The following is a 12,612-nucleotide window of genomic DNA, read 5'->3' on the forward strand; positions in this document are numbered from 1 at the left end:
GCAGTTACAAGAATTTTTTCATTCCCCGGACGATCGCGACAGGAAATAAAAGATGGCCGCTTCTCTTTATGGCTCCAGGCAAATATTTTATGCCCAATAGAGAAGCAAACAAGAACAGCGACTGTGGGGGGTAAATAGAAAATCCACAACCCACAGTTATTTCAATTGTGCATATTTCTTTCAACAACAGCAGCGGTGCCAGTTTATTGCAAAAAGAACAAGCCAATGTACCCCCCCCCCATCACCACCACAACACACACACAGAGAAAAAATAAAATTAAAAACTGGCGGGGAAATAAATTTTCCTTTCCTGCAGCAATAAAAGATGATCTTATTATAATGGCAGTGGGAGGGCAGTACCGCCCCCCACCCCCCCAAAAAAGTGAAAAGTCAGAGAATAAATAAATTATCATCTGTCTCGCTTCCTCCGATTCGTCCTTATTTGTATTATGCGCCTCTCGGGGTGGATTGAGGACAAGGGAGAAACTCTTGTCATTTTTATTTTTGTTTTTGTTTTTTTTTAAAAAAAATTCTGGCTGACAAATTGTAGAGCGAGACAGGGAAGCCGTGGCTAAACTGGAACTCAAAAACCTTGGCTATCTGTTTTGACCTTGCAGAGTTCTGGAGAAGGTCACCCAGACTTCCAGAGGGAGGGAGAAATGGAACAGGATTCTGGAAATATATTTCCTGGTGTGTGTGTGTGTGTGTGTGTGTGTGAGTGAGAGAGAGACAGACAGACAGAGTGAGGGAGGGAAAGAAGAGAGAGAAAGACATACACACAGAGATAGACAGAGAGAGACAGACAGAGAGACCGACAGAGAGATAGAGACAGACACACACACACACGCACACAGAAGGGATTCAGATTTTTGCATTCCTTCTGTGAAAATAAATCATCCATGGTAGTTTTGACCCCATAAGATTTTTCTGTGTTGTGAGCTGCTGTCATCTCTGGGATGACTGATATACCTGCGTTGATTTTATTTTAAGTTTCAGCAGTTTAACATTTTGATAAGAAGCTTAGCCGTAATGTATATCTCTGAACTTTTAGATAGGAGTGTTCCAAGTCTTCTTTTCCTTTATAGTAAAAACAGGAAAGATCTGGCTGGGTTTTAAGAACCTTAAAGATACCAACAGAAGAGAATATCTGGGGGTTGAACAAGTGGGGTCCTTGGTACTCCCTTGGTTTCCTTGCAGATGTTTCAATACCAAACTAGGTAACAACATCCATGCTAGAAGGGAGTGGGATTTGCAGAGAAGAGGAGGTGGAGGACTGTGGGCTGCTTGGTGCTCTCTGAGATTGTTTTTTTGGTTCCTTGCAGACGTTTCATTATCTGACTAGGTAACATCATCAGTGCTGGAAGGGAGTGGGGTTTGCTCTCAGTTTATGTACAAGTGGCTTGCTCCGACTTACCAAGGACGGAGACCACCAAGGACCTTGGAGGAGGAGGAGGGGGGGGGAGGAGGAGGAGGAGGAGGAAAAAAATAAACAAGATGACTGTAAACTTTAACACATTGGCCATTTTGAGCAGCTTGTGGGCGATCCATGACTGGAGGCTTTTAAGAAGACATTGGACAGCCATATGTCCGCAATAGTATAATGTTTCCTGCTTGAGCAGGGGTTGGACTAGAAGACCTCCAAGGTCCCTATAGAACGGGTTCCCAACCAGGGGGTGCAAAAACCTGGGTTTAGAAGTTTCAAAATTATCGTGCATAGGCATAATTATATGCATATGGTAATTATTTATTTTTGTAAGGGGTGCAAGAATATATCAGAAGCGTTCTAGGGGTGCAGGGTATGGAAAAGGTTGGGAACCCCTGCTATAGAATATTCTGTGTTCTAACACAAAACATAAACCCGAATTTTTGGGTTGCCCAGAAAACCCTAGATCCGTAGAACCTATGGCACATGTGCCAGAAGTGGCATGCAGAGCCATCTCTCTAGGCACGCTAGCCGTCGCCCGTTGCTATTCCTGTTTCCGGCACGCTAGCTTGCCTTCTTGTGCGCAGGAGCGCCGGAAACCTGGAAGAGCAGCTCCCCGGCACGCATGATGCGTGCTGGAAAGCTGAGCTTCTGCTTTCTGGTATGCGCATGTGTGCTGGCCAGCTGGTTTTCGTGTGCACATGTGTGCCAGCTCAGCTTCCCGGCATATGCATGCGCGCTGGGGAGCTGCTCTTCCAGTTTCTGGCACTCCCCCATGTGTGCGCTCCTCGGTGCCGTAAGGTTCGCCAACACTTCCGTAGATCCTCTTGGAAAAAAAGCAAACTTAAGGCAAATGCAGACCAAATTTAGTGTACTGTCTGAATGCGTCCACTCAATGTCTTAAGGGTGTGGTGCAGTGGTGGGTTGTGGGCAATACGGCCCGGTAGGGTCGTACCAGTGGTAGCTGGGAGCAGCGGCCACTGTACCGGAACAGTGGCTCGTTTGGCGCGCCTGCGTTCCTTACCGGCTTTTGACGCAGACGGGCCAATTGCGCACGCACGAACAGTGTGTGGTGACTGTGCAACCTCCGCTGAGCAGCTGGGTGTCGCAGGGCGGTGGTGTGTGCATGTGTGCACAGCGGCTGTGCCCGACGAGGATGCCCGGCCCTGTGCACAGCCTACCGGCTGCGATAGGATCTGGAACCCACTACAGGTGTGGCGCGCAAACACAGCAATAGCCTAGTGCTGACCCTTGCTCCGATGTTCTCCCTTGCCTTGATTCCCATGTTCTTCCTTTCCATTCCAGGTTCTACTGGGACTTCACCATGTTGCTTTTCATGGTGGGCAACCTGATCATCATCCCCGTCGGCATCACCTTCTTCAAAGAGGAGACCACAGCTCCCTGGATCGTCTTCAACGTGGTGTCGGACACCTTCTTCCTCATGGACCTTGTTATGAACTTCCGGACGGGCATCGTCATCGAGGACAACACGGATATCATCCTGGATCCCGAGCGGATCAAGAAGAAGTACTTGAAGAGCTGGTTTGTGGTGGACTTTGTCTCCTCCATTCCTGTGGATTATATCTTTCTCATTGTGGAGAAGGGCATGGATTCCGAGATGTACAAGACCGCGCGCGCCTTGCGCATCGTCCGCTTCACCAAAATCTTGAGTCTCCTGCGGCTACTGCGTCTCTCCCGTCTAATCCGGTACATTCACCAGTGGGAAGAGGTAAGAACGAGGCTTGAAGCTGCGGGAGATACACCACAGATGAAATTTTCACAGGGCCTTCCAAGGAGCATCTCTTGCCATTTGGGGGCATTTAAAAAAGAGAGAAGTGTCCCATTATTTATAGAAGACGATATTTGTAACTGTTGAGTCCTTGGTGCTCTCTGAGCTTGCTGGTTTTGTTACAGAGGTAGGGGTGGGATTCAGCCCGGTTTGGACCGATTCGGGCGAACCGGTAGCTCCGATGATCAGCTGAGAGCAAACTAGTTCGCGCCAGCAATCAGGTTGGCCCGCCCGCTCGCGAAGCTGGTTGAGGGATTCTGGGAGTTGAAGTCCACAAGTCTTAAAGTGGCCAAGGTTGGAGACCCCTTGTCTTGCGATTTCTCGACCGTTATTATGGCTTTTTGTCTTGAGGAATAGGTGGGGTTTATTATTTTTTTCATAACATATAAACCACATGCATACCATTACATAGCCAACATCATATTATATTATTAAATGTTTACATCAATTCGTCTTACCACCCACTCCCAAAAACAATTATTGGCTCTTCTGCTCTCCGTACACCCTATTTGTACCTTATCCATCACTTTCTTCTCCCTCTCTCCTTTCCCTCCCTACCTCCTTTCTTCCCTCTGTCGTCCTTCTCTTCTCTACTTCCCCTTCCTCTCTCCTTCTCTTCTCTTCCCCTTCCTCTCTCCTTCTCTTCTCTTCCCCTTCCTCTCTCCTTCTCTTCTCTCCCCTTTCCACTCCTCCTTTCTCTCTTCCTCTTCCCCCCACCCCACCTTCTCTCCTATCCTCTCTTCTTCTCTTACCTCTATCCTCTACTTCACAATCTTCATCTCATTTACTTGGTGTATTCCAGCTTCTGAGCAAGCTCCATTTCTTTGTTGGTGGTATTTATTATTCCTTTCCAATATACATATTTAATTTTAACATACATCTTCCTCCTCCTTTCTTTAAACGAGGGATAAACAAAAAGTATGCATATATAGTTTATTTCTTTGAGGCAGTTTGAGGGGGTTTAGCCAGCTGTATATAATGTAGAGGAGGATTTAAGGCCTCCCTTACAGGCTCAGATTGGGGAAATGTTACTAAGTCATCGGACTTAGTGGGTTACTCGCTATTTAGGTAATCCTCAACTTACCACAATAGGGACTGGAAAACTCATCATTAAGCGGTGTAGTCATTAAGCGAGGCATCAGGGCATTACATCTAATGTTACAATTTTTTTATGGTAATGGTCAGAGACATCACAGGACAACTGGCCACCTTCCCAGATTTCCCAGTGACTTTGCTTCCCTTCCCCTCCCCTCTCTCCCTCCCCTCTCTTCTTCCCTTCCCTCCTTTTTCCTTCCCTCTTCTGTCTCTTCAGGCTTCATCTCTCTTCCATACTCTTCCCTCCCTTCTCCCCTACATTCTCCCCCTCCCTCTGCTCTCCTCTTCTTTCCCCTCCCCTACTCCCTCTCCCCTCCTCTCTCCTCTTTTTTATTCTCTCCCCTCCCCCTCCCCCTTCTCCTCTCCATCCTCTCCTCTCTCCCCCTCCCCTTCTCTTTCTTCCTCTCCCTTTCCCTTCCTCTTCCTCTCCCCTCCTCTCTTTTCCCTCCCCTCCCCTCTCCTTTACTCTTCCCTTCCACTCCCTTACTTCCCAAAATGTACTCTTGCATTTCAACTCCACGAAAGCTCATCTGCCCCCATTCCACTTCATTTTTCAACCAAAGTTGAAACAGATTTTTAAAAGTTGTTTTTTTTTTTAAAAAAAAGATGGTAATACTGTTAACCTGTCAGCAAACTCCCAATTTTAACAATTCAAACATCACTGCTCAAACGATAGCTCAAATTACCGGTTTAAGATAAAACCAAGTTCAGCAGATTGCTTTTCAGTTAAAATAAATTTTAATTAAAGGGAAGAGGAAGGAAGAAAGCAAGGATTGTTTTAAAAGGGAGAAAAGAGAAGCAAAAGGGTAGATTTGAGGAGCAAGTTCCAAAGACTGAAAAAAATGCCCCTCTTGCACCAATTGATCCCTGGCATATGGGTAACCGGCCACTTTTCCCACCACCCCACTGACTCTCAACAGGTTTTACTATTTATTTAATTTACATAGCCTCCCTGCCCCCCCCCCCTTCCCCGTCCATCTCACATGAGTGGCAGCCTACAGTAAAATACAGATACCCTGTTTCCACGAAAATAAGACCTTCCTGCATAATGCCCAATCGGGCTTTTGAGCGCATGCCCTAAAATAAGCCCTCCCCCCCAAAAAAATATTGCAACAGAGCAGCAGCCATGAGGTGACCATGCTCACTGCCTCCTCCTGCACTTCAAAAATAATAAGACCTCCCTGAAAATAAGGCCAAGCGCTTATTTCGGGGGTCAAAAGAAAATAAGGCCCTATCTTATTTTTGGAGAAACACGGTAGTCCTTGACTTACACCCACAACGGTGCCCAGAATTTATGTTGCTAAGGGACAATTTTGTTAAGTGAGGTTTGTCCCATTTTACGACTTTCCTTGCCACAATTGTTAAGTGAATCACAGCAGTTGTTAAGTTAGTAACAGGGTTGTTCAGTGAATCCGTATTCTCTGTATTCCCCATTAACTTTGCTTGTCAGAAGGTTCCTCGTCCCCCCCCCCAGAAACTGCAACCGTCGTAAATATGAACCAGTCAGGCATCCAAATGCGAATCACGTCACCAATGGGGATGCTGCAACGGTCGTAAATGTGAAAAATAGCCAACGGCCTTTTTTCCCCCCAGTGCCGTTGTAATTTCCTATGGTCACTAAACGCACCGTTGCAACTCGAGGACTTCCTGTAGAGGAGAACAAAATGCATCCTATGAAATGAAAACGGAGCAGCAGCCGTAAGCACCATTTTCCTTGAAACTCCTGGAGTCTCTTGTTTTTTAAAAGGTTTCCATGATTGCAGAGGCTGCTCGGTGCAGAAGCCAGAAAACCTCTCAGTGAACCAGTTCTGTCATCACCAGATTTCCCAGGAAATGAGGGTTTTAGAAAATTTGTCTTTTTTTTCCTGCAAGGTGCAATGACCTCCTCTGAGTTAAAGCTAAAAAAAACCCACAAAAACCAAGTCTGTTTTTTGTGCAGAATTTCTACACGGAAAGAGCTTGCTGCCTGCTGAGTTTAAAATACAACAACAAAAAAAAGCAGCTTTAACACCGGTACATGTATAAGGATGTGGTGGCTCAGGGGCTAAGATGCTGAGCTCGTCGTTCAGAAAGGTTGGCAGTTTGGCGGTTCGAATCCCTAGCACCGGGTAACGGAGTGAACTCCCATTACTTGTCCCAGCTTCTGCCAACCTAGCAGTTCAAAAGCACATAAAAAATGCAAGTAGAAAAATAGGGACCACCTTTGTTGGGAAGGCAACAGCGTTCCGTGCGCCTTTGGCGTTTAGTCATGCCGGCCACATGACCACGGAGACGTCTTCGGACAGTGCTGGCTCTTCAGCTTTGAAACGGAGATGAGCACTGCCCCCTAGTGTCAGGAACGACTAGCACATAGTGCGAGGGGAACCTTTACCTTAACACCAGTAAAATGAAAGAAAAGTAGAGAGGAATCAGCCAATTTTAATCCTAGCAGGATGAGATTTGCTGGGGGTTGGGGGTGGGCAGAGAGTCTTCCTGCATGTATACAGGCAGTCCTTGACTTACGAAGGTTCATTTAGTGACCAAAGTTACAACAGCACTGAGAAAAGTGACCTATGGCCATTTTTCATACTTACCCTAACCGTTGCAGCATCTCCAGGGTCAGGTGATCAAAATTGCAACGTTTGGCAAGTGCTTCATATTTATGACCACTGCAGTGTCCCCGGATCATGTGATCACCTTCCGACAAGCCAAATCAGTGGTGTCAAACACAAGGCCTACGGGCCAGATTCGGCCTGCCGAATGTTTAGATCTAGCCCACGGGCCCACCTTGGAAACAGTAAAGGACCAGCCCATGGTGCTTCTGCCAGCCAAAATGGAGCTTGGAGAGGCTGTGTGTGGCCCACCTGGGCTCAGTTTTCAGCTGCAATGTCCTCCTGCAGCCCTCTGCCAGTGAAAATGAAGCTTGAGGAGGCTGTGCATGGCCCACCTGGGCTCCGTTTTCAGCTGTGACAACCTCCTGCAACCCTCTACCAGCAGAAAAGGAGCTCGGGGAGGCTGTGTGTGGCCCACCTGGGCTCAGTTTTCAGCCGCGATGGCCTCCTGCAGTCTCTGACAATGAAAACAAGAGTTCAGGGATGCCATGTGTGGTGTCCCCAAGCTCCTTTCTCACTAGCAGAAGGCTGTAGGAGGCCGTCGTGGCCGAAAACGGAGCTTCAATGAGTAACGTCGAGCTGGCCAGCCCCCAAACACAACCCTGACGCAACCCTCGATGAAATCAAGTTGTCAGCGTTCCAAGTATCATGTAGAATTAAATCAGAATCCAAGGCAAAACGATCCTTAAAATTCCAATTTAATAAATCAGACATCTTGGCATTATGCTATGAAATCCCAATACTGGAAATGACATCAGAATCCCACCCAGTTAAAAGTTCATGATCTTGTCCCCACACCCACAATCCATCACATGGTCCAATCTTCTTCTTCCACGCTGGCATTCACACCCAGCTGCTTCCGGTCAGGTGTACTAGTGCGGAGACAAAAGACGACCTTGGCTTCTAGAAAAGAATGAAAACAATACATTCCACAATCTCACTTCTGTCTATTCCCCCCTCCCATCAACTATACTAATGAAACAGCATAATGAAATAAGAGAAAGTGTGGCAGGCCAAAATTCTAAAAGGAATATAATTGCAGGCCTGACACAAGTTTGATATCCCTGAGCCAAGTCAACAGGGAAGCCAGCTGGATTCACTTAACAACCGTGTGATTAGCCGAACAACCGCTGTGATTCACTTCATGACGGCCGCAAGAAAGGTTGTAAGACAGAGCAAAAACTCACTTAGCAACTGTTATGCCTAGCGAGAGGAATTTGGGGCCCAACTGAGGTAGTAAGTTGAGAAATAACTTACACACATTCTGAGCATCTACGGCTTGTGATTTCCTGATTGACATCACGAGGCTCCTTCTGGGAGCTTAAAAATCTGTGATGCTGATCCTGATGGAGAGGCTGCTTTGAAGAGCCTGGCAGGTGCATGTGAATTTAAGGGAATTGGCACACTTGTGACAGCTGTGGAATTTTAATAACGGGGTTCAAAACAGCTGCCGGCCGGGAGGGAGGTTTGCTTACTCAGAAAAAGGCTGCTATAAAATCGGATTTTTTTCAAATCCAAGGCAATGGAGACAGACAGAAATTCTCAACGTTGCTGCCATCTAGTGGCAGGATTGAGTTTTTCAGCTAGGTGCCGTCTGCAAACATTTGGTTCCTTCAGCTGTTTTGCCACCTTCTGGTCCTTGACAGGGAGTCCTCTACTTATGGCCACAATTGAGCCCAAACTTTCCATTGGTAAGTGAGACGGTTAAGTGAATTTTGCCCCATTTTATGATGTTTCTTGCCACGGTTGCTAAGAGAATCATTGCAGGTGTTTAGTTAATTTACAGATTAACCGAGTTGGAAGGGACCTTGTAGGTCATCTAGTCCAACCCCCTGCCTAAATTTCTCCTTATTTCTAGGTTGAATATCTCTCCTTGGTCATTGTCCATCCATTATTCCTTGTCTGACCTTTAGGTGCTTTGGAATATAGCTTGACCCCCTCCTCTCTGTGGCAGCCCCTCAAATATTGGAAGACTGCTATCCTGTCTCCCCTGGTCCTTCTCTTCACTAGACTACCCTTGCCCGGTTCCTGCAACCGTTCTTCATATGTTTTTCAGAGTATGATTGTACAGGTAGCCCTCGACAACCAGAACACATCCTTAAATTTCTGTTGCTAAGTGAAACATTAAGGGAGTTTTGTCCCATTTTAAGCTTTTCTCGCCGCCACAGTTGCTAAGTGAATCACTGCAGTTATTAAATTAGTAGCACGGTAGTGCCTCCTTCAAAATTCAAGAAAGGAAATCCCCGACTCCATTGTTTTAGAGAAAAGGTACTTTTACTGAATGTGAAGTGAAAACAGCAAAAAGTGAAGCAAGATCTGAGGCTAAAAGGTGCGAAATTGTGCATATCAAAAGTTTACCCAAATCCAGGGTTGGGTTCCTGCCAGTTCTAGCCTCTTCTATAGAAGAGGTTCCACAAATCTATAGTGCCATTTAGAACCGGTTCCAGCTCCCTCCCCCCCCTCCCGTCCGTCTGCACATCATCAAGATGAAGAGCGAGAAGAGGAATTCTGGGAGTTGAAGTCCACAAGTCTTAAAGCTGTCAAGTTTGAACACCCCTGGGAGTTTTTTCTAAAGGGTTAGGGGTGCGAGGGTCTTGTAACTCGACAGCTTTAAGACTTGCACACTTCAATGCCAGAGTTCCTGAGCCAACATGACTGGAGGAGGAATTCTGGGAGTTGAAGTCCACAAGTCTTAAAACTATCAAGTTTGAACACCCCTGGATTTTTTTTCCTAAAGGGTTAGGGGTGCAAGGGTCTTGTAACTTGACAGCTTTAAGACTTGCGTACCTCAAATGCCAGAGTTTCTGAGCCAACGTTTTGGTTGCTAAGCAAGAATGTTGTTAAGTGAGTTTCACTACATTTTACAAGTTGGTCACACCCACCCAGTCACATGGCCGGCAAGCCACTCCCACCCAGTCACATGGCAGGCAAGCCACTCCCACAAAGCAGGCCACACCTACAGAAGAGGTTCTAAAAATTTTTGAAACCCATCACTGCCCAAATCCCTCCCCCCAACAACCTCAAGCTAAACATCCAATCTCCAGCCCCCAAGGGTATCATGTGGGGTTCATCTTCAGGTGGCCTCATCCATCTGGTATGCAGAGACGGTTGGCCTTGACCAGACCTAAACAAGACCATTCAGCAGGCAAGAAGATGGTGACGACAAAACTCCCTCCTCCCCCCCGAGTTATCTCCTCCAGCAAGATTCCCCTCCCAAATACCAAAACCCCCTCCCTCCCCGTTACTATGGCAGCCGATATCAAGCAAGCGATATAGAGGCTGACACTAGCTTCCCCATTGATTTTGCTTGTCAGTGGGAATCACCTGACCCAGGGATACTGCAACCGTCATAAATATGAGTCACTTGCCAAGCGTCTGAATGTTGATCATGTGGGGATGCTGCAACGGACATAAGTGTGAAAAATGGTCATAGGCTACTTTTTTCCAGTGCCTTTGTAACTTCGGTCACTAACTGAATGGTTGTAAGACGACGAACACCTGCTTCGTTGTGCAAGGTCTGGGGTGCCTGGGAAACCCAGGGCAAGCTCTGCAAGAAAGAACAAATACCGATTTTTTTCGGATTTTAAGACGCACCGGAGTATAAGACACCCCAAGATTTTGGAGAGGTAAATTCAAAAGAAGTTTTTGCACTCTGCAGGCCTCCCAAACCCTCAGCACTCCTTGTTTTTTGTGAAAATCGGGGCATGCAAAGTGCTCCTGGGGGCTGGGGGGAGGCAAAAATGAGCAAAAAACAGCCCGTTTTTTGTGAAATTGGCCCCTTTTTTTGCCCAAAAAAGGGCATGCATAACCTTTAAGAGACTTGTAGAGTGCTCCTGCGGGCTGGGGGTGGGTGGGGCAAAAACCAGCCCATTTTTTTGCTCACTTTTGCCCTCCCCAGCCCCTAGGAGAACTTTGCAGGCCTCCCAAACCCTCAGCATGTCCATTTTTGCGAAGGGGGTGGGGTATCGGTAGGCCAAAAATGCTTTATTCAGTGTATAAGACGCACCCAGATTTTCACCCTTTTTGGAGGGGGGGGAAGGTGTGTCATATACTCCAAAAAATATGGTAATCAAATCGCTATCAAGAGTAATGAAGCATACATATTACACGACCAAAGCAGCACAGTTGCTTCTTCATTGATGCCCCTGAAAGGATCCATTCAATCCAAAGAAACATTTTGTGCTTGCAGCTGCCTTATAAAGGTAATAAATTATAATTATAGGAAGCTAATGTGTCTAGCGTCAATATACAACATCAGATGTAAATCTGCAAATAATTTTTTTTTCTTTCATCCTCTCCGCTTCCAGGAGAGGAGGGGGGATGAAAATGCAAATCGAAAATAGGAAGCAAAATAAGGAAAGGAAATGTTGTCTATTTTTACCTTTGGTGACCTTTGTACTTTTAACATCATATGCTTGGGATCAATTGTTGACATTTTTACTGTTAGCTGATACTTCTCCATCCACAGAGTCAATAAATCAGAAGGTTAGAAGAACTGAGCCTTCTCCATTTATCATCTTGCATGAATTTAACCGCTGGGTTGAAAGATAGTAAAATTGCATCGTTCAATGGTTATTCCCAGCCTTTAGCAACGTTTTCAACCATTGGCAGTAGAGTTTAATTGGCCATAGATCTTCCTTCTGGGAATTGGCTCTGTGTGTGTGTGTGTGTGTGTGTGTCTATATATATATACATATATACATATGTATTGTGTTTTGTTATACATATACATATATATATATACCTATACCTATACATACATACATACACACATACATACATACATTTGTATTGCAACATAAAAAAAATAGCTTTCTGCCTGGATGGCTCCTAGGGTGAACTGATTGACAGAAAAGGGAGGTACTATGCTCCCTCCCATATTTGGGCATACCAGGGGTTATGACACAATACATACATAAATACATACATACATACATACATACGTATATACATACTTATACTTATACTTATACTTTTATACTTATACTTACTTATACTTATACTTATAGAATAGAATAGAATAGAATAGAATTTTATTATTTGTATGCCGCCCTTCTCCGGGAGGACTCAGGGCAGCGAACAATTCAAGGGGGAAAAAAAGGGGGACATAAAAAACAAAATAAAAGTAATAAAAGTAAACAACAGTCGCACAACCATACATGTCGAGAGGGGAGGGAACTCATCACCCCCAGGCCTGTTGGCAAAGCCAGGTTTTGACGGCTTTTCGGAAGGCCTGGAGAGAGGTAAGGGTCTGAATCCCTGCGGGGAGTTCATTCCAGAGGGCCGGAGCTGCCACAGAGAAGACCCTCCCCCGGGTAATAGCCAGGTGGCATTGGCTGGTAGATGGCACCCGGAGGAGGCCAACCCTGTGAGATCTAATGGGTCTGTGGGAGGTAATTGGCAGCAATTACTTATACTTATGTGTGTGTGTGTGTGTGTGTGTGTGTGTATGTACTCAGGCTCTTGAGTTTCTCTACAGATAGTCCTTGATTTATGACCACAGTTGGAACTGTCGCTAAGTCAGGTTGCCATTGAGTGAGTTGCACCTGATTTAATGACCTATTTTGCCAAGGTCATTAAGTGAGTCCAGCTTCCGCCATTAATTTTGCTCCCTAACCCTACAACAGTGATGGCTAACCTTTTTCCCATTGCGTGCCAAAAGTCGGGGGAGCATAGGGGGGGTCATGCGCAGGCATGCCCACACCCATAATACT

At 46.0% G+C, this 12,612-nt stretch overlaps 1 protein-coding gene across 1 annotated transcript in view; it reads left to right on the top strand.

The window, feature by feature from the left end:
- Positions 1 to 12,612, top strand: part of HCN2 (hyperpolarization activated cyclic nucleotide gated potassium and sodium channel 2) — an 87,410-nt gene that overhangs the window by 54,009 nt on the left and 20,789 nt on the right. The window contains 1 exon segment of the mRNA XM_032214422.1: positions 2,729 to 3,152. Within this exon segment, the coding sequence (XP_032070313.1) occupies positions 2,729 to 3,152 (424 nt within the window).

The sequence above is a fragment of the Thamnophis elegans genome, chromosome 1 (assembly GCF_009769535.1).
Source record: "Thamnophis elegans isolate rThaEle1 chromosome 1, rThaEle1.pri, whole genome shotgun sequence".
NCBI lineage: Eukaryota > Metazoa > Chordata > Lepidosauria > Squamata > Colubridae > Thamnophis > Thamnophis elegans.